The sequence below is a fragment of the Armigeres subalbatus genome, chromosome 1, assembly GCF_024139115.2.
Source record: "Armigeres subalbatus isolate Guangzhou_Male chromosome 1, GZ_Asu_2, whole genome shotgun sequence".
In the NCBI taxonomy this organism is placed as follows: domain Eukaryota; kingdom Metazoa; phylum Arthropoda; class Insecta; order Diptera; family Culicidae; genus Armigeres; species Armigeres subalbatus.
Window position 1 is genome coordinate 316471227 of NC_085139.1, and position 23772 is coordinate 316494998.

General features: G+C 38.5%; 2 protein-coding genes across 2 annotated transcripts in view; both read left to right on the forward strand.

Annotated features, from left to right (window-relative positions):
- Positions 1 to 23772, forward strand: part of LOC134207958 (solute carrier family 53 member 1-like) — a 70944-nt gene that overhangs the window by 5244 nt on the left and 41928 nt on the right. The gene's annotated exons all lie outside the window — the stretch shown is intronic.
- Positions 1212 to 1613, forward strand: LOC134207587 (uncharacterized). The gene has a single exon (XM_062683294.1). The coding sequence runs from the start codon at positions 1212 to 1214 to the stop codon at positions 1611 to 1613; it is 402 nt and encodes a 133-aa protein (XP_062539278.1).

The following is a 23772-nucleotide window of genomic DNA, read 5'->3' on the forward strand; positions in this document are numbered from 1 at the left end:
AGCCCCGAAACAAATTTTATGGAAAAAGCTTCATTGAGAAATGCATAATTGAAACATCGTGGATTTTGTTTATCCACTATCTATCAAGTCGAAAGGTGAAATTCAACTGGACGTATAAAGAGTTAAGGGCTATTGATCTAAAGATCGTGAGCTCGACCCCCAGAGATGTGAGATTCGGTGAGTTGCCATTTCCTATGCTCCATACCCCTTCATTGGAATTGGATTTCATTGGTGAATCATAGTAACCTGCGATTCCATACATGCTTAGTAACGTTATTTGTTTGAATAAATTTTCACTTCTTATCTAACGCTCAAGCAGAACAGACGTTCTTTTATTAACCTGCGATTACAAAAGGTTATGGGCCCAGAATTGGCCATAGCTTGAGCAGAACCTTGAACATGAACCGTGAGTTAACTACTGGTAGCGGCGACGTTGGTGGAGACGGTGAAGTAGGAATTCCAAGGTCAGTAGCTGCTAGAGGCACTCGGATCAGGGAAATTGGCTTACCTGTTATTGAAAGGCTCCGCGGTCGTGAAAATTATACTACCTGGGCGTTTGGCATAAAAATGACATTAATTCGTGAAGGTTCGTGGGGAGCTGTGATGCCAGAAGCAAATGAAAATGTAGATAGAGAAGTTAGCATGCGAGCGTTGGCAACTATATGCTTAAGCTTGGAAACTACAAACTACAGCTTAGTTTTGGATGCAAAAACTGCCAAAGAAGCTTGGGAGAAGTTGCAAAATGCTTTTCAAGGTAACGGCTTAACGCGTAAAATTGGTTTGCTGAGGAAGTTGACATCGATACGATTGGAGGATTGTCGAAGTGTTGAAGCTTACGTGGATGAGCTCATGTCGACGGCGCATAAGTTAGCAGGCATCGGGTTTCAGGTTGACGACTCTTGGCTGGCGGCCAATGGGACTTCCTGATCATTACGAGCCTATGATAATGGGTTTGGAAGCCTCTGGTACGGCCCTGACATCAGACGCAGTGAAAGCCAAAATTCTTCAAGATGTCAAAATTCAGGCTACTCCGAAAAGCGGCGAAAGCGATGTTTTCGCATCAAAAATCAAGACGTAGAAGTAACAATGGGCCAACGAAGAAAGATAGTTCGTGTTATAATTGCAAGAAGCAAGGCCATTATGCAGCAAAATGTCCGATGAAACAGTAGCAACAACCAAAGACAAGCAAGGCACTATGCGGAGTATTTGCAATGAGCGATGTTGATGAACGAGAATGGTACTTTGGCTCAGGAGCCACCTGCCATATGTCGCGATGTGCCGAAGGTTTTGTGAAACAGCAGCAAATGTCACATCCCGTTGGAACTGCCAACAATGGTTGTATGATGTCCGTAGCAAAGGGTGTGATGAACCTACAACTAGAAGAAGGTCCAATCGAAGTTAAAAACGTACTGCAGATTCCAGAACTGGCAACGAACCTTCTTTCTGTCAGCAAGATATGTGAAAAGGGTTTATCTGTAGTCTTCTCTGCTGACCAATGCGAGGTACGTGGAAACAACGGCAACGTTATTGCTTCTGGAACGCAAATTGGTGGTCTGTATAGATTGAACCGGAAAGCTGAACAATTGATGTTAACATTTTGCTCCGAAGTTTAGCATAAACGCATGGGGCACCTGAACTATCAAAGTCTAAGAAAACTTGCAACGATAGTGGATGGAATCGAGTTGAAGAATGATGTTGTTCCAGAATGTATCGCATGCATTGAAGGCAAGCATTCGCGCAATTCGTTTCCATCAAGTTTATCAAGAGTCGATTTAGTTCATAGATTGGATTTAGTTCATTCAGATCTGGTCGGCCCAATAGAAGTCCCGTCATTAGGTGGCAGTCGTTTTGTAATGACATTTATAGATGATGCAACAAGGAAGGTGTTTCTGTATTTTTTGGAGAAAAAAAGCCAAGCCTTCGAAGCATACACAAAGTTCAAGTCAATGGCAAAGTGCCAAACTGAACGAAAATTGAAAATATTATGAACGGGCAATGGTACTGAATATGTGAACAAACTTTTCAAGAGCAGTTTAGAGAAGGACGGAGTTCGTCATCAAAAAAAATTGTCCATAAACTCCAGAGCAGAATGGAGTAGCAGAGAGGATGAATCGGACACTCGTGAAGAAAGCCGGGGCATGCTCACCGATGCAAACTTACCGAAGAAGTTTTGGACAGAGGCAGTTTCGACAGCAGCATATTTGATAAACCGAAGTCCTACGAGATCATTAGATGCAATGACACCAGAAGAAGCATGGTCCGGAAGAAAGCCAGATTTACGTCATCTCAAGATGTTCGGATCAACAGCACTGGTGCATATCCCAAAGCAAAAAAGGAGAAAGTTCGACATGAAGTCACATAAAGCTATTCTGATCGGATATGCGGAAGACGTCAAAGGCTACAGATTGTATAATCCCACCAATCAAGAAGTTTTTATTAGCAGAGACGTTATTGTGGTTCATGAAGGCAAACCTCAAAACTTCAACTTGCAAATAGACAACTGTCAAGGTGTTCAATTTATGGAACTATACACAATCGAAGAACCAAAAAACCGCGATGTAGGTGATGTTGGAATTCCGGTCGAGATATAAGATCTAATTCATTTGAAACCCTAGATGAAGACAATGATCTTGCGCTCCCTTCGCAATTTAACAGGTCAGTTGAGCAGCAACATGGGCTGAGGCGCAGCGATAGGGAGCGCAGAACTCCAGGCAAGTATCAAGATTACGTCAGTTTTAATTCGTTTACTGGCACTGGCATTCGTTTACTGGTTGTTTCCCCACAGTGTTCCCCGATGCCAAATGATGTTATCGGAATGTTATCTGACGACCCACAATCTTACGATGATGCGCTGCGTTGACCAGATCGTGATCAATGGATTACTGCTATGAATGAAGAGATGCAAGCTCTCATGGATAATCGCACGTGGAATTTGATAAATCTATCCCGTAATAGGAAATCGATTCGTAACAAATGGGTGTTCAAGACGAAGCGTGCGGCAGATGGTACTATCGAGCGATACAAAGCACGCCTGGTGGTGAAGGGATGTTCTCAACGAACGGGAATCGATTATGATGAAGTTTATGCCACCATCCGATATTTATTGGCCGTGGCAGTGAAATACAAATTGGATATTGACCAAATGGACGCAGTCACGGCTTTTCTACAAGGTAAATTCGAAGATGAAGAAATATATATGGACCAACCAGAAGGGTTCGCCAAGGATGGAACACGTGTTTGTCGGTTACGAAGAGCACTTTACGGACTAAAGCAGTCGAGTAGAGTCTGGAACAATCAACTGGATGCTGCATTGAAAGATTTTAGTCTGTCCCGTTCGAAGGTTGACCCTTGCCTTTACTATCGTCAAAATGATAACATGCTTTTTGTTACCATATATGTGGACGACTTTCTGATTTTTACCAATGACAACAAACAGAAGAGGAAGTTGAAGCAGTTGCTGCATAGTCGCTTCATGATGAAAGATCTAGGCGAGGCGAATGTTTGTCTTGGATTGCGGATAGAACGTGATTGAAAAAAGGGTACACTATCTATTGATCAAGAACAATATGTAAGAAGTATATTACGTCGGTTCCAAATGGAAAACTGTAATCCAGTTCTAACTCCAACAGAAGCTAGTATCAAACTAGCACTCCAGAACAAATAAATGAAATGAAGCAAGAAGCTGTTGGTTGTTTAACGTTTTTAGCTCAAGCAACGAGATTGGATATCAATTACGCTGTAAATCAAGTCAGTCAATTTTGTAACTAACCTGGACGTGAACATTGGAATGCAGTGAAGCGAATCATAAGATATCTGCGTGGAACTAGCGGACACAAAATAACCTACAGTCGGGATCGAGAATCTGTACTAACGGGCTACACATATGCGGATTGGGGAGGAGATCCTGACTCGAGAAAATCAACTTCTGGATATGTGTTTACGTTTATGGGAGGAGCAGTATCTTGGAATGTGAAACGTCAAACAACAGTAGGTCTTTCGTCGTGTGAAGCTGAATACTTCGCACTTTCCCGAACTGTTCAAGAGGCATTTTCAGTCGCAAATATTTGAAGAAAACATAATCCCAATTCCACGTAATCGTCTGTTCTGCTTGAGTGTTACAAAATTTATTCAAACAAATTACGTTACTAAGCATGTATGGAATCGCAGGTTACTATGTTTCACCAATATTTCCCAATTTCCCTAATCTTCGATTCCTATAAATTGTTTGAATGCTCGAAGCTTTTGTTTCATCAACGCTTTTGTCAATCCATCTGCTGGCTGTTCATTGGTATTGATATAACTTGCTTCAATTGCTCCTTGGATTAATGCATCCTTCACAAAATGATAGCGAATATCCAGATGTTTTGTTCTTGGCTTACACCCTTGGTTTTTTGCAACACATATGGCGGATTGATTATCGCAACGAATAGGGATTATCTTCTTCTTCTTATTGGCATTACATCCCCACACTGGGACAGAGCCGCCTCGCAGCTTAGTGTTCATTAAGCTCTTCCACAGTTATTAACTGCGAGGTTTCTAAGCCAAGTTACCATTTTTGCATTCGTATATCATGCGGCTAACACGATTATACTTATACGCCCAGGGAAGTCGTGACAATTTCCAATCCGAAAATTGCCTAGACCGGCACCGGGAATCGAACACAGCCACCCTCAGCATAGTCTTGCTTTGAAGCCCCGCGTCTTACCGCTCGGCTAAGGAGGGCCCCTGGCTGTTAACATTATGTTTATATTGTCGAATACTTCAATGTCGAATATATTGTGGACTAGCTTTATGTACCCGGCCTTGCTCGGAATTGCCAGTTTGGTTCGCAGATTTTTTTACAATCGGAAAATGATAAAACCAATTGGTCAACAGGGTAATTGTGTTTACTTATTGATACTTCATTTGATTAAAAGAAGGCTTTTGGAAACATTGACTGATTTTGAAGAAGGGATCGTGAGTTTGAATAGCCTTATTCCGGGCAAACGTTTATTTCTAAAGAAGGAAAAACATTCACCGATGCCTTATTCCGGGCTAAAGCATATTTTTAAAGAAGGGATCACACCCTCCATTGCCCTATCCCGGACAAATTCCTACTTTTGAAGAAGCATTCACATCTACTATCCAGAAGAAAGCACATTAATCATTGCTTTTCACTGGGCAAACGATTATTCCGATGAAGGGTAACAAAAATCATTGTTTTATACCCAGCAAACACTTGCTTTCTATGCATGATTTTTCTGATGCTGTTCATAATTATCCCAAATAAAGAATGTGTGCTCCAAATTTGATTGAAATCGGGCAAGGGATTCAAGACTTACACTGAGTTGATCAATAACTAAGTAATACCCCTCTCCCCACACTCTTCCTCTTTTCCAAAGAGCATCCCTTATCCTTATATAGTCGTCTCCTTAAGATAACGTATTTGCGTTCCAAATTTGGTTGAAATCGACCAAGGGGTTCAAGACTTACACTGTGTTGATAGATAATTAAGCAATACCCCTCCCCCCCCACATCCTCCCTCTTTTCCAAAGAGCATCCCTAATCCCCATATAGTCGTTTCCTTAAGATAAAGAATTTGTGTGCCAAATTTGGTTGAAATCGGTCAAGGGGTTCGGAAGTTAAACTGAGTTGATCGATAACCAAACAATACTCCTCCCACCACACCTCCCACCCTTTTCCAAAATCGCATCCCTAACCCCCATATCGTCGTCTCCTTAAGATGAAGAATGTGTGTTCCAAATTTGGTTGAAATCGGTCAATGGGTTCAGAAGTTATGCTGGAACATACATACAAACATACAAACATTGAGTTTTATATATATATATATATATATATATATATATATATATATATATATATATATATATATATATATATATATATATATATATATATATATATATATATATATATATATATATATATATATATATATATATATATATATATATATATATAGAAGATAGAAGATAGAAGATTTACTTGACCAATGGATTCGAAGGTCGGTTCACTTGTCTATTTCAAACGTTCTTTTTTCCAGCAAGGTTTGCCAAACTCAATAAATGTTTGGTAGATTGCCTTGTTTTTTACTCCTTGTCTATCGAAACAGATTTCAAAACATCGGAAAAAGAAAGAGAAAGTCCGAGGAAACAGCAAAAACCACGTGGCAGACTAGTCAGTTTTGACAGATTTTACTATGAAGACGGATGTGAAGGTGGAAACGGCGATTTCAACGACCGTTCAAGGAGCGACTATTTCGAACGGTCGGGTCCAATAGGGAAATCCACGTACAATAATAAGCGCATTTGTAAACGGGCTTTAGGCCGATACAAATATTTAAAAACTATTTTGTCTCCCTCCCCCTTGGATTTGTTTTGCCAAAAAAATATATTTTGAGGGGGCAACAAAATAAAATTGGGATAATTTTGACGATTTTCAAAACATTTTTTAACAAATCCGAGGTGTTTTTGATTTTTTTTTCATTTTAATATTTATTTTATACTAGTCGACCCGGCAGACGTTGTCCTGCATATTTGGCGAAAATGTGCGTTTTGAATGGCCTTTACAAAATTCCCATACGAATCGTAATTATAGATATTCACGATTTACTTGACCTTACTCGTGATTTTCGCATTTTGACAATTTCTGTTTACATTGAGCTAATGTCGCGCTAGTATTATCGGGCAGTACATTGTCACCAGGATTAGTGGATATTAGGGTGTCCCAAACAAAATCGATATTGGAAAAGTCATGGTGCTCAACCCTGTAATGAAAGATATACCTGTCGGGATAATTTTTGTAGAACAAACCGAATTTCTAAAAAAAATAGTTTAGAGGTCGCGCCAGATCGATTTTTGAAAAATGAGCTTGTTTTAGGTCAAAAATCAAATATTGGGTCCTTTCACAATTTTTTTGAGGGCCACTCATTCGTTTATTTTTTTGTATTTTTCTGTGGATCTTTGCCAATATTCTCCATGAATTAGTTTTTATTATTATGCGTTTTTACAGTCTGCAAAACTTTTTAAATATCGAAAAAAGCACATTTTTTAAACTAATTTTCGAAGTTATTTCATCCTTACACAAAAAATATATTTTTCTCGTTCAGAAAAACTTACATACTACAAAAAGCTATTTTCATAAAAAAGATCCAAGAAATGTTGTTCTGGGGCTGAGATATTGCAGTTTTAGTAAATAGTCAAAAAGTGTACAAATTCGGTACTTTTAATTTACATGTTATAATTTTTTCAAGATTGCACCAATATTTTAATTCAAATTAAAAACAATTCAAAAGCGAATAAATGGGAATATTTTCTATGTAACATAGCTTTTATTTCCGATGGAGTTGGTTACCTGAATTACAGGATTTGGTTACCCTAGTGGATATGTAAACGGGCCATCCCATTCAATATCAAATAGAGAGTGAGTGCTTGTAATGGACCCCGTGCGTATAATGAACATAATCCCAAATTAAACGACTATTTTCTGCAAATTTTCGTCGGGTGAAATGGCTTCATGCAGGGCTGACAAGAGTCATTCTCGTCGTATGAAGAAAGCGAAAAAACATTAGTCTTCGTCATAACATTGCACGACGCAACACCTATTCGTTTTCTTCGCGCTGCATGCGTACCACGACGATCAGGGATGCACTGCTGGCGAACATGAGTCGATTCACGATTGTTCGCTTTACTGCTTTGTTATAGAACAAGACGAATCGGAGCAAGCGTTTGTTCGTAACCCCTGGAGAGTAAGGTGCCTCATGCGACCATGTTGTTCGTGATTCAAAACAAAGACGAATAAACTTGCTCTCCATGCGCTAGCGACTAAGGTTTGTGGGAGAGTGTAACGCTCAGCGATTAACTTGAATCGTAAGTTGTAACAAGAGAGGAGTAAGCTTGTTCGCTGTTTAAATGAGAGAAGGACAAAGATGATGAACTGGCAATGAACAGTGGGTTTTATTTCAAACTTTAACCTTTATAAGGCAGATGAATCTAAACAATAAATTAACAAAAACCAACAATAGGGCACAATGTTAACATGGTATTAAACTCAAATGTATGTTTGTTATACATTGAACAGTTCAGAAACATTGAAAAATTGGTGGCAATATAGTTGCCACTGCCCGGCAAGCGGGACAACATTGGTGGCAATACCGTGCGGGACCGAAATCCGTACAGCACCGAACTCCGTCCACCTCATGTGATATCAATAAATTAAGAGAGGTTAAAGGTAATTAATGTAGGAATAATTAATCTTATTCTGTTCAGATACTTGACAGTAAGATTTTACGGCATAGAATTGGAAAGAAGGCTTCGAAATCAAAACCACAAAAATCAAAAACAAATCTCCACCCACCAAACGCGGAGTTTGTGCCGCCATCTTGTTTTCGGGTACAGCATAATTGCACCAAAAGTGACCTTGTTTTAATTGCTAATTGCAAATCATTACATAAAATAAGCGGAATACAAATCGACGGGATCACTTCTCAAGGTGCATATCGAACTATTTACAGTGGAAGTTTAGTCAATCAGGTTGTTTCAATTTAAATATTTAGTTAAGAAATAGCTGTACGGATTTTGACCCTTTGATTCGAAATCCGTCCACGGTGGACGGATTTCGAGTCAGCACCAGTTGATTTAATTCATTATTTTATCATGTTTTTCGTAGTTTTTAATTAGTAAATGTGAAACACTTCAACAGTAAAAGCCTTCATGCGCCTGTGTCAATGACAAACTTTTTATTTACATTCGATTTCTATTTTCTAATGACTTTTTCATATACGAAGGTGCTTAAGTGTACGGATTTCGATGCCCCATGGTATAGTTGCCACTGCCCGGCAAGCGGGAAAACAGGCAACAAAAATAAATAAAAGATTTTTAAAAATTACGTTTTACGTAAAACCAGTCAAATCAAGACACGTTACATTTTTTTGGTGAAGAGTCCTAGTCGGAAAACGCATTATAAGTGAAAATTTGTTTTTTGCGCTTTTGTTCCCAAGGGGGGACTCTTGGGAAAAAACACAATTTCGTCAAAAATCCAAAAACCAAATATACAGAAAGGCAAAGCTTTTTGCACGCTAATCACGTAATAATCCAACACAGGAGATTCAAAATAATTAATACCAACTTGAAAAAATATAAAAGTCGTTTTTTTTAACGAATTCCAACTGAAAATCATTCTTCCACTCGAAACTTACGATCTGTTCGTATAAAAATGTTCTCAAATTGATATTTAAATTTTTTTATGGCTCAAATCCATCTGGGGTGTTACTAGGAAACAAATAAAGCCACTACATGGAAAATAATAAGTAGAGCTCTTGTTAATAAATAGAAAAACATATAATTTGTTGGTGGCAATATAGTTGCCACTGCCTTATAAAGGGTTAATATTTTAGTGTAACTCAAAAGCGCATGGGTCAATTTTAACCAAATTTAAACTACATACTATCTATACCATGAAGCTAATCAACATATCATTAATATCAAGAGGTCGATTATTCAGGAGCAGTGATGGGAAATGTCAAAAACATGTCATGGGGTTGCTATTACTAATTTGCTAATAACTTTTTTCAAAAGTCTTTTACAACTCGGATTTTTGACGTAGAATTACGTCTTTCGGTAAGATAGGGGGGTCATTCCAAAGTTTCAAATTTGGGACCGTCACGAAAAGAGGTCAGGAAGTACGAGCCAATAACTCAGCCGTTTTTCAACGGATTCCGAAGATTTTGGTATGAATCGAGCAGTAAACTCTCTAAGATTCTTTTCAACTATTATAAATAGTTGATTCAATGCATTTAACTATTGAAAAATTCAATTTTGCCAACCAATGTTGAAATTGCACTTTAACAGTAAATTGCCTACATTTCGGCTATTAGCCCTTCGGCATGAACATGCATACACGCTAAAAATGAACTACTCAAAATTGAGTCGAATCCGACTCATTTACATTAAAAACGGGACAACTCAAAATTTGAGTAAAAGATACTACTTCAATAAAATGATGATTGCACTTAAACTAGGAGTCTGTTTGTCGTAAAATGCACTTAGATAGATAGATAAACTTGATTCGCATCTGTCGTATTAAAAATTGATGGAAGGTCAAGCTTAACTTTCGCGAAATCATCATTTTATTGAAGTAGTATCTTTTACTCAAATTTTGAGTTGTTCCGTTTTTAATGAAAATGAGTCGGATTCGACTCAATTTTGAGTAGTTCATTTTTAGCGTGTAAAATGTTGACTATAGGCCTTTTCACGAGACGTTTAAAAACAGCTGATTTTATCGTCAATTGACAGTTCTTCTATGAAAGTGACATCTTCGGGATTGCTGGTCTGTTCAGCGATTGTAAACAAATACAGTCTCGGCAGTGTCACATGAAAAGGCCTATCAAATTTCGTGTCCGCTATTATACTATATGTAATTCTACGCTCAATTTGCGGTCGTATCTTCGATACAACCCTCTACCTTTTTTATTAACATGTAATGCTTAAAGAATCCTACCACTTTGCCAAACAGGTCATTGTTCTAAATATACAGTGTGAGGCATGATAACGAATTTAAAAAAATGTCACGGAATGTCATGACATTAATGTCATTTGACACCAATTCAGCTATCACGCCGCCAATTTGGGATTTAGTGCAATGACCTATTAGAAAAAGTTTTAGTATCCTTTGAGTGCTTTATGTTTATATAAAACATACGATCGTAAATTACTTGTGAAAAAAGTTATTAACAAATTCGTCCCATGACATCGATATGACATTTCCCGTCACTGTTCAGGAGTTGAGTGAGTCTTTTAGTAGAGGAAGAGGACATGAATGAGGGGGTCATTTAGTAGAGGGGGGGGGGGGGGTTGGTTTCATTCGAAAACGAATTTGTAATTCGGTATCACTATATTTGGCACGCATGGGGCAAATGTACCAGTTTTTGCGGCTTTATTGCCTAATTTGATAAAAATATGATCAAAACGTGTTTTCAAGCATTACAATTAATTAACACTCCGCTTGAACAATCGCCGGAAAGTAGGCAATTTCCTATGTTGAACTAACCATCTCTACTGTTACAAGTTAGGAAAGTTTATTATTCATACAACTTTTAATATACAGTTTTTTTTATTAATACTTATTCTTCCAAAATGTGGAAGTCTTGAACTTTGAGTACTACCCGTCTGAATGGTAACACGATTTTCTGCTTTAATTTTTATGCATAAATTAACTATGTTTTTTAAGCACGTCCGAACAGGAAGTAGAAGCAGGTAGCTTTCGGTATATATTCTATTCTGTATGTCACAACTAGCTGTCTGGTACCGTTTTGATTCAAGTCCCGAACAGACTCATATTTCCGAACACTCGTTACATGGAGATTTATCTGAAACATTTCGTTATAATTGCATAAAAAACAAATTTTATTAGAAGGTTCCCAAGTCAATGACATAATAAATGTCCAACAATGAGATAACGTTGAAATTTAGCATTTTAGTGCATTTTATGTGCTATTTGGAGTTTAAATCAAAGTGTTCGGAATTTGAGACAAAATTTATCAGAATAAAATCATCAAGTAATGATAATTACAATCAATAAAACATGATTATCAAGCACTTATACGAAAGTTCTTTTTTTATTGTCTTTATTAAGGAGACTTTCAGCCCTAAGCTGGCTCGTCTCCGGAGAAAGTTCTTTTATTTGCTACCCGATGGGAACAATAGATCTACAGTAATATCCCGATTTTATTTTTACCTTTCAACGAGAATATTAATGATTTCATAGAAATATTTCCTTATGTGAATGAATCTGTAGAATATTCAGAAATTGACGCACCCACTTTCATTTAAATATGTTCAGTTGTTTACAACATGCCGTCAAAACTGGAAATACTGTGGCTCATTGTACAATTATTTCAAGCAAACAAAGATCGTGGGAAAAGTACACGGTGGACAATTTCAAACGTGAAAATGTTTCGAAAACTGTTAAATGATTTTTGGTCTACTGAGCTCCATTGTATATAAAGTAATTAGAAAGCCATAGAAAAAGCAACACATCAATAGGATCACAAGCATCAACCGGAAATGGCAGCCGTCAAGCGGCATGTGGATGTGATACCTGTAAGATTGAAGTATGCCACACGGCGGACTACGGGTCATATGCTATTATTCTTTAATCTGATTTTAAAGACTAAGGCCAACTCGTTATATAACGTATATCAGATTTGACTGTGCTTCTTTGTAGTTTTCTTCCGAGCCATTCTTTCCATTCCCGCTATTTAGTAACCACCCGTTATTAGCTTCTTAGTTATTAATTGAAAGATTTTCTTTGTCCGCCATTGTATGAATATGTATCTTGCGTGGAAGAAGAATAATACAAACTATTGGAAAGAAGGTGTGCGGAATAAATATCGAAAGATGTCACAAGTATCTATAATCCACTTATTTGTTTTCTCAACTCAACAACTCACACGTCCTCTTTATAATAAGTCTGCAAAGATTAAAAATTACGAGATTGAAATTTGGTTGAAATGCGTTCAAAAATCATACTGAATTTTAGCCCTTTTTATTACAAAACAACCCATCACCCATAATCGTCTTAATGAAATAAAGAATATGTATACCCAATTTGATTAGAATGAAGCCATGCGTATAGAAGAAAACAATGAATATATTTTCCAAATTTGTTCGAAATCGTCCTGTGTTCAGAATTTACATTGAATTCTAAAAACAGTCCCTCCCTCTTTACCGAATGACCCATAAATCCTATTCATAATCTGTCCCAAACATTGTTGAATGTGTATTCCAAATTTGGTTAAAATCGAACCATGCATTTAGAAGATACAGTTAATTTTATCATATACCCAAATGTATTAATCATCCAAAACCGCACTTGTTCGTAAAATGAACAAGACGAGATTGCCTTTATTCGCTAACTGTTACATTCTCCGACAAACGTTTACTCCCTAAGTATAAAACTAAGCGAACAAGACTGAGTCGCTGGAGACCACGACAAAGGATTAATCTTGTCTGTAACAACTAATGACTAAACGACTCTAGGAGGTAGGAGAGTCGTTCGCATGGCATGATTAACGTTGCTCTCGTACGTTTTGTTCTCTCTCTGTTACGCTTAGCGAGTAACGGGTGGTCGCATATCAGAACGAACACAAGTTACTCTGGTGGAGTGTTGCTCTCTTGTTCTTTGTCGCTAGAAGCGATTTCTTAGCATCCCTGACGACGATAGTCGCGCAGCCAAAAGTTATGACGATTTTCGTCGTAACTTTTTCACACAATTGATTGCTCGTCATTATAGACGGACTGATTAAAAACATAATTACGTCTCAAATAAACAAATAGTAGGAACTTTAGTAACATAAATGTATCGATAACATTTATAACGCTTTCATACGTTGCTTCAAATCCATTATTACAAAGGATTAGTAAAAATCTTCGCATGGCAGCTGCCGCTTGAAGAATAACGGTATGAAGTCTTCGTCCTGACGATTTGGTTACATGACGAAAGCTAACGTCGTGCGCGTCATTGACGATGTGTAGAGTAGCAATGAAGACACTGCAACTCGTCGCTACTGTAGCATTTGGTGCTATGACGATGACTATTGTCAGCCCTGGCTTCATGTTACAGGACAGCAATTCCATACAATTGTTATGGACAGGGAAACAGAAATTTAGTTATTTGACGCAATGAGAAAACAGAACTGTGCAATAAAAATCCTATTCGACTAAATGCTGATGTCATATTAGAAATTTGGAGGCAGTACTCGTCGATAGCAAATCCTTCCGCACGCGATGGCATATGAGCAAGTCAAACCACCTTCCTTTTGCCAGTGGAGATATATCAGCTTCCACACTGATATTCTTCCCTCCCCCTTCATACGGGAGCTTGGCAGAAGGAAGGTCGTGCGATATGTGTCATCACAAATATTGCCCTCCGCTCGCTTTCAAATCGACTTCTATAAAAACATTCTTCATGCCTGCCGTATCCTAACGGAACTATCAATTCTATACTTTCGCCTCTAATGCTATCATGAACATGTACGTCCAAGTTTGGAAGATGATATTAGCATTTCCATATCATTATTTCAACTAGTTTGTAAATGTAAATATGCTAAAGGGTATAAGGGGGAGGGTCCATTATAGGCACAAGGAACATGTATGAAGGGAACATGTAAATCAAATGGGGGGACCATAATACGTATATAAACAAACTCAATGTTGCATATTATGTACCCTGGGGTGGCCATAATGATAATAGGCATGCTAGCTACATCTTTTTAAAATGCTTTCTTTATTGGTAAAAATGTATGTTTTGGCTAAAACTGTACGAAACACGATGCTGGTACCTGTTGCTTGTCATCTGGTGCAGAAGAGCTACAATCTTGGGCCAAACACAATTGATACGTTTGCGTGCGTTTTGACAGTTTTCTCATGGGAAAACTGTCAAAACGCACGCAAACGTGTCAATTGTGTTTGGCCCATCTCTCTCACCCCCTATCAAAAGCGCACACGCTACACGCTTAAAATCAATAACACAGAGATGTGTTTGCTTCACACAAAACGGACCTAATGCAGAACAACACCTAGATGAGCGACAGCCGGCTGTTTTTGCCGGCTGTTCGGCCACATTGAGAGTTGACGTAAAGTCAATGTCAACTTCTCTCCCCGAACAGCCAAGATAGCTGTGTGGTGTCAGCAGCCAGTTATCTGGCTAAGAATAACGCTACGGATTGCCTGTTCCGTTGATACTACAACGTTACACATCGTGGAAGCTTTCGAAAAAGCTTGCCCTTTACGTTCTGTCAAAACCTCAAGAGGAACCCCTTGGTGGAATTCCGATTTGGCTAAGCTAAGGAAGCAGTGCAGAAGGAGTTGGAACAGACGCCATTCAGTAGGGACGGATTCTTTCAAGTTGGCTCGCAAAGCTTACAAGAAGGCTCTACGATCTGCTGAACGATCCGGCTGGAAAAACCTTTGTGCAAATGTTTCCAATTTGAGTGAAGCCAGTCGATTGAATAAAATTCTTGCGAGATCCAAGGATTTCCAAGTTGGCGAAATTCGCAAGCCAAATGGCGACTACACTTCTTCTGATGAAGAATCGTTAGAGCACTTATTCGATACGCACTTCTCTGGTTGTGTCGATATAACATCTTCGGATGATCCTGATGTCTTTTCATGTAGCTATGGGTCTTGGGCTCAAGCACGTAGAATCATAACTACTGAATCGAATCAATGGGCACTTAACAGTTCTGCTCCCTACAAATCTCCAGAGGAGGATGGGATTTATCCCGTTCTACTTCAGAGAGGTTTTGAGCATATCAAATATGTTTTGAAAAAGCTTTTAGTATGCAGTTTTGCTACTGGGTATATTCCCATATCCTGGCGGGATGTCACTGTAAAGTTTATCCCAAAAGGAGGACGTGCTTCGTATGAAGAAGCAAAGAGTTTTAGACCCATCATTCTGACCTCATTTATTCTGAAAGGCTTAGAACATATTATTGATCATCACATTCGTGATGATTGTTTGGCAAACATGCCTCTTCATGTTAATCAACATGCTTACCAATCTGGACAGTCCACCGTGACTCTTCTACACAAGGTTGTGTACGATATCGAGAAAGCATTCGCTCAAAAGCAATCGTGCTTGGGTGCTTTCTTAGATATTGAAGGTGCTTTCGACAACGTGTCTTTCGATGCAATATTGGATATCGCACGTTGTCATGGGCTAGCTAATATAATTACCAAAAGGATTCACCAGATGCTTAAAAACCGACATCTCTTCTCGACATTACGTCAAGCAGCGATTATGAAATTAAGTGTTTGCGGATGCCCTCAAGGGGAGTATTATCCCCACTTTTGTGGAATCTCGTTGCAGATACGCTATTGAGGTTACTCAATAATGGCGGTTTTCCTACCTATGGATTTGCCGACGACTATCTTACATTGATAGTGGGTTTGTGCATTACTACCTTATTCGACCTGATGCAAAATGCTCTTCAGGTAGTTGAAAGTTGGTGTCGCCAATATGGCCTTTCGGTCAATCCGAATAAAACATCTATTGTTCTTTTCACGGAAAAACGTAATCGTAATGGTATTCGTCCATTACATCTTTTTGGTTCTGAAATCAATGTAACTGATCAAGTAAAGTATGTGGGTCTAATTTTGGATTCAAAGCTTTCCTGGACTCCTAACATTGAGTTCAGAATCAAAAAAGGCGTGTATGGCTTTCGGCCAATGCCGACGAACCTTTGGTAAAACTTGGGGTCTTAAACCCAAATATATCAAATGGATTTACACAACAGTTGTACGACCAATTTTGGCTTATGGATGTCTTGTGTGGTGGCAAAAGAGGGGAAGTGAGGACAATTCAGTCTAAATTAGGCCATCTTCAAAGGATGTGCCTAATGGCAATGACTGGTGCATTCTCTTCAACTCCCACGGTTGCTCTCGAAGTTCTCTTCGACGTAGCCCCACTACACATACATCTCAAACAAGCATTTTCTTGTACTTACCGACTATGGGTACTCGGTTTTATGGAAGAGAATCCTGTAAACCGCAGTTCTACACACACTTCGTTGTTACCGCTTATGGTTAATTGGGACAAAATTTTCCTTGCTCCAAGTGATCTCACACACGTTAGTAGTTTTCCTTATAGGACATTTTCGACACAATTCCCCTCGCAGGATGAGTGGACATCTGGCTATTTGGAGAGAAGTATGTCGGACAGCATTGTTTGTTACACTGACGGCTCCCTCCTCGAAGGTAGAGCAGGTGCAGGCGTCTATTCGCGTGAGCTGAGATTGGAACAGTCACACTCACTGGGTACACACTGCACTGTCTTTCAAGCGGAAATATTTGCCATCATGTGTGGAGTGCAATCTGCACTGCAGCAACGCATTCTTCATTCAGCAACGCATTATGGGCAACGTAATATACTTCTGTTCAGATAGCCAAACAGCTATTAAAGCTCTCGCCTCGGCCAACTCAAGGTCGAAGTTAGTAATCGCATGTCGAACTCAAATTGAGGAACTGAATTCAGTAAATACTTTACACCATATATGGGTACCTGGCCATTCTTCCATAGCTGGAAACGAATTGGCTGATGAGTTAGCTCGTAATGGAGTATCGCATGACTTTATTGGTCCTGAGCCAGCTATTCCAATATCCAAGTGTTGGGTGAAGCTTTTGATCAACTCTTGGGCTGTCACTCAGCACAAATGGCATTGGAGTAGTCTGGAATCATGTCATCAAACAAAATTGTACATCCGGGAGCCATCTCCGGTAGTAGCAAGCTATTTAGCTAATCTGTCTAAACAGAATTGCAGTGTCTTAGTCAAGGCCTTGACAGGTCACTGCCGACTGAACTATCACATGACAAATATTCAACGCGTTGAATCATCTGTTTGTGATAGTTGTGAATCCGATTATGGAACTTCTTATCATCTAATATGTAACTGCCCAGTCTATGCACAATTGCGCTTCCAAATATTTGGTAAACACTTACTTAGTGAAATTGACTTCAGAAACCTGAACCTTCAGAGTTCATAACCCGTTGTGGTAAGGAGCTATAAGTTCTTGTACGCTTATGCGTTGTATGCCCTCTTCAAGGGCCCTTTTCCAAACATTCCCTTTGTTCTCCCATCCACATTCCTTTCCTTTTGTTCACTTCCTTTTCCGTCAGGTGTGTGATGAAAAAGGCTGTGAAGGCGATGGCACAAATCTCCCAAATTGAGGTGAACGTGCCCCTGGAGCCGACGTTCTGATACCTGATACCCAGTGGAAATTTAACGTTCTTTCATAAAACGTAAAAAAGTTATTTTGACCATTTTTGAAGAACCAACTAGTTATGAAAAATTATAGTTTTTTTGTCCATTATTTCTCCATTATAACTCATCGTGCAAAAAACTACATATGAGTAATTCTCGCTGAAACCGGGCCACTATTTGCACGAGGTTCTTAAAAATGCCTAAATTTATATTCTTTCGAAAGCTTTCGGTGAGTATATGAAGGATCCGAGTTAAATTCTTCAGAAAGATGAACCCTTCGTTAGTTATACACGAAATCATTTTAATGGACCCCTTGATTTTTGTCAATTCTTGACTCATCAAAACTGTCATAACTCCAACATTTCTCAACCGATCATAGAGATCAGCATATCGTTGGAAAGAGGAAGAGTGTATCCTCAATTTGCAATAATAAAAATATAAGCAGCCATATTGAATTTGGCCGCCATCTTAGATTTCTTTTTGAAAACTATTTTTTGCCAGGTTCGCAACCACCGATTTTGAATATTATACATCGATGGAAAGCTTAGCTTATATTGTGCTTTGTGTCCAAAAATCTCAGGTGTATGTTTTTTCTATCAAAAGCTATGTACGATTTATATATATTATCTGCTACAACATATCAAAATATAAAAAATATTGAACAATTTTTTTCGCAGTGTATATTTTTTTCACATATTCCCAATGATTACCTAAAACTTTGCCGAAGACATCAAAATGATCGGTCAAGCCGTTTTCAAGTGAATTTTTTTGAAAGTGTTCAAGGTGTTTTTGCTTAGGTCCTTGTCAAAAGTTTGGCTAGAGTCAAAATGGCAAACCAATGATGCAGATTATGTTTTTTGATCACAAAAAGAATGTATGGGAATTGTTCCGATTTACATCTCACTCAACATATATTCATCTCATCGCCAAACAGCACCAATCTCGTCGCTTCTTTTTGCTAACACGCGTGCTCACTGGTGAAAATCACAAAAATAAGAAACAAACCAAAATTCCTTTTCATTGCTTTGTTTTTGATGGGATGGAAATAGGAGCTATGGGATGGAGTGCCGAACCGTTCCCCTATATGCAAAATTTCAGAGAAATCAAAAAATTGAAATCTCGAAAAAAAATCATGATTTCACAGAAAATTGCTCTACTGGACTTTAAATAAGAGATTGTGCACAATTATTGCTTTTGACTACTTGGCGTACTTACCAAAAGTATGCAAGCCGTCTGGTGGCATAATTTTGGTTAGAGCTTCAATATATGAAAATTTACCACGATAAATGTCCTCAACCACAGCATATTAGGCTAAGCTTTAATATACCTATAGGTATTTCCTAGCTACGCCAATGCTTTATTAGAGTGCTCGTGCTTGCAGTCTTCTGCTTCCTCCTAGTACGATGTATGACGTTTGCCTTTCCAGCAGCTGATAATGGTCCAAATCTTTACCATTTTGTTCCCTTGAAACCGGATGACTTATCAGTGAATATTGTCCATCAATATGGGCAAAAATAAATTAGCCCCGTCTTTATCATTATCGCCCGACAGTTTATGAACCATCATATATTTTTTTCGGTGAGTGTTGATCCTCAAATTGTCAGTTATTGATGCTAGATCGGTATCAAGACATGACAACGGCCCCACCCTCTGGGCGGTGAAACCTCCTCACGATCGTATATCTAATTGCTGGTCGAAGTCGGAGTCTTCGTCGTCGGGGTGGTCGGGGCATCTATTGAAGTAGCACAGCACACAGCATCATGTGAAAGAGCACCGGAGTAAACAAATGAACAGCGTAAACAGGTTTTCTTCGCTCAATGAATTAGAGGCAAGTGTCGCTGAATCTCGTAAAGTCGTGGGTTGCAATCCATTTAGCGGTTAGTTCCGATTCGATTAGAGCACTCGCATTAATAATGAGAAATTTTTATTATACAGTCGGGTCCGGTACCACACGGATTGCCACTGTGTTCCCGATCAGCCGTACGGTAAGAAGCCGGTCTGTAACTTCATATGCGTCCTAGCTGATAAGAAACTGTTTACCTTTGGGCATCGCTGTGATTGTTCTGCCCTCGCTAAACGATTACCAGCTATTTGCGCAATCGGTAGATGTTTTAGCTCAAATAAGCTTCCGCAGGATAGTCGGCAAAGATGAAAATATCTTTGAATAACATTCCGGAATAGCAGGTTGGTGTTTTTCCACTGGACTAGACCCCATGTCCTACAGTAATGTAAACGAGAATAACTCCCATGACGTAGTTTACACAGATAAAAATATGTTGTGATTTTAAATGTATTTTCGTGCACATATTTGGAGCATGCAAATAAACGTAACATTCAATCGATCTCACTATGCTTTTAAATCGAAATAAATTTAAACGGTGCTTGCTTGTAAAATTCAATCACAATTACTTGAATAACGAATGTTAATTCGTTTGATGGGATAAGTTACAATTTTACACGTCATTGAATTTTCAAAATTATTTGCTGTGTAGGAAACCGAGGGATGAAGTTTATTCAACCAGCTAAAAATAATTTGTTATTCAAATAGTTTGAAGCCATTACGAGCATTCGAGTTAATTAACGATTCCTGCGTCTACGGAAGAAATACTAACGACCTGTTGCTATTTCCAGCAGCACGTTCCACGAAGAATGTCGTAGACGCATAGAACACGAGCGTTATTAAGCATACAAACATGCTAATATTAGCACTTCAGCAGGATGCTGAGCTTGTACATTAAACGTTTTCGAACCAAAACGGTGAACCTGAACCTGAACCTAAATATATGCGGTTCTTCCCAGCTCTACACCTGATACACGCCCATTCGGTACCAAAAAAAGACTTTCAAGTGCTAATCGGTGAAAACCGTAGTCTTATGCGAGCAAGGACGGAGAAAGACTCGAGCGTGTGACATCTAATCAAGGCATAGCTGCGAAGGCGGCTTATGGAAATACCCATCTGGATACCAGATGGGCTACTGCGTCCTTGCACCAATACCGGGCGTGTTGTAATACTCCATCTTCATCGGTCTCTGGTGATCTCAGTTCATCAGATTCACTCTATTCGATTTACAGAAATGTGAGTGTCATCAGCAATATCAGCATTAGGGACTTGCAGATATTAGCGCAATGATTTCATCCCGAATTCCCGATGAAGCCTCTTGGCGAGCAAAGGATCCCTCCAGGAATGGAAAAAATCAAATTTACAAAAAAAAATCGAGGATGAGCAACACGCACACACGATCTAATTCTCAAATTATCAATTGACAAAAACTCGCCAGAAAGTAAGCATTATTTGAAGCATTTGCCGTTGCTTTTCCAACTTGTATCACCGAACTACGATGCCAAATAGAAGTTTGAGACGGGCCTGTTGATAATCAGCTGATTTTGGAAAGGTATATATTTAAATAATAATATTGTGTTTATTATCGATTGGTTTCAAAATTTGAAAAAGCTATTTCCGGCGACAACTGGTCTACTTGTTCACACCCGAAAAATTATCAAATGATAATCGTAATCATTATCGTCTAAAATGATTCAGCACAAAACTCTCGCGAGGGTCGCCAAAGACAAACATGTTACATATTTTGAGTCTCCAGCTGAATATATTTTAGACACCCCCAATTGCATTAATTTGTAAGTTACGATATTGCGCTAATGAATGCTAAGTCTTACCGATTGGCACACATCAGTGAGATAAATTTCAAGTTTTGAATTCACAATCAGTGTGAACTATTTTGTATGCGATCTGGATTATTTACTTTCAGGCTGGGTCGAGACTTGAATAGAGGAAAACATTGGTTAAGGGACATAAGGTCAAAAGACAAAGGATCGGAATGTTGAAAAATAATATGTTGAAGGGACAAATGGTCGAAAAGGACAAGAGGTCGAAAGCAACAAAAGGCTGAAGTGGACTGCATTCTTTCATCTTTTTCTGCCTTTCTCATTCTTATTTTTTCTTTCTTCCTCCTCTTTTCTTCTTCTTTCTCCCTTCCGCCTGCTTTCTTCACACTTCTTCTTCACCTATTTTTTAGTTTTTTCTTCTTTTTTATCATCTTTTCTTCTTACTTTTTTATTTATCTCCCCTCCTCTTTCTTTTTTTACACTTCTTCCGCTGTGTTTAACTTATTTTGAATAAAAAACAAACTCATTAAGTAAAAAAATACACTTCTTCCTCCATTCATCTTTTTCTTCTTTCTTAATTTTTCTTCTTCACTCCTTATTTCTTCTAACTTTTGCTTCTTGTTTTTTCATATTTTTATCTTCCTTCTTTTTTTTTTATTGTTACTTTTGTCCTTTTCGCCCTTGTGCCCCTTTCGGCTTTTTGTCCTTTTCAACCTTTTGTCTATTTCGACCTTCTGTCCCTCTCAACGTTTTATCTTTTCAACCTCACGGGGCCTGCAGTATCATGTATCATGGTTAGGAGTGTACGCCGCCATGCCACGCCACCGTCGCTGACATTTTTCCCAGGACATTCTGAAAAATGGTAGGCTAAAATTGTAAATAATTTCTAAGAAACTTTCAAAGAATTTCTTTCAGAGAAATTCTTCCTAAGATGTTCCAAAATTTTGAAGGTTTTTTTTTTGTGTGAATTCTGAAGAATTTCTCGGAGAAATTAGGGATAATTTATCAACAAAATGCTAAAAAGTTTCCCAAGGAAATTCAGACAATATTGTAATGAATTAACTAGGAAAAAGAAAGAAATTAACGAGGATTTTATTCTAGTTTATCTTGGAAAATTCGTCTAAATTTATTTGGGAAATTTTCCAAAATATATACGGTAAAATTTTTGATTTTTTTTGTGGCTTCACTTGGAACTTCCGCTGAATCTTCGAAATGCCGTCCTGAAACTTTACAGAGTTTTCTCGAGATTTTTTTTAAAATTTGTTCTGTAAATTCTGCGGAAAAATCCTCTGAATTTCTGCAGATTTTTCTTGGATTCTTCATTGGCGTTACATCGCCCACTGGGACATTGCCGCCTCGCAGCTTAGGTGCCCGCCAGAGTAGACGCGACGTGCGATGCGACGCGACGCGACTCACGTAAAGGAATAACAATCATTATCAACAGGCTGTCAAATTGCACTGTTGCGTCGCGACGCATCGCACGTCGCGTTTACTCTGGCTTCGCCCTTAGTGTTCACTAAGCACTTCCACAGTTATTAACTGCAAGGTTTCTAAGCCAAGTTACCATTTTTGCATTCGTATATCATGAGGCTAACACGATGATACTTTTATGCCCAGGGAAGTCGAGACAATTTCCAATCCGAAAATTGCCTAGACCGGCACCGGGAATCGAACCCAGCCACCCTCAGCATGGTCTTGCTTTGTAGCCGCGCGTCTTACCGCACGGCTAAGGAGGGCCCCAATTTTCTTAGATTGGAACCTTATTAAAAATTTACACAGAAAATTCTTCAAAAATTTCTTAAGTTCTTTTTTTAAATTTTCTCGGAATAATCTTTGAAATTCTAAGCAATTCACTTGAGAAATTCGTCGATTTTTTTACGGAAATTCAGTAGAATTTCTCGGCGTAATTCCGAAGAAATTAAATGAACTGGACCATCCTGATCAAAGGTCCTAAAGATTGTAATGACTACCAAAATTAACAGTGAACAACGCACAGTTCGAACAAAACCCGTAAATTTTCGTTCAAGTAGATGTTCAATTTGACATCCGTGCGTAACAACATAAAGAATTAAGTTGATTTAATTTTTCATTGTAATTCATAGTTCATATTTTTAATGAAAAATTTAAAAAATAGTACCAATATGGGGAATCAAACTTCGGTCCGCAGAGTGAGAGCTTATCTCGTTAGCCACTCGAGTATTTTCACTTCTTGAAAGCGAGTCGATCCAGGTATAACAGGTTAAGCGTGATTCTGGTGATTCAGTTATTCTTCATCAGACTAAACGATAGCTTAATTTTACACGACACGGCATCTCCTTCGAGACGGAACTATTGGAAATTGAATTTACTGAAAGCAACACTGTAGTATTATTTTGTTATTGTGTGCGGTAGTA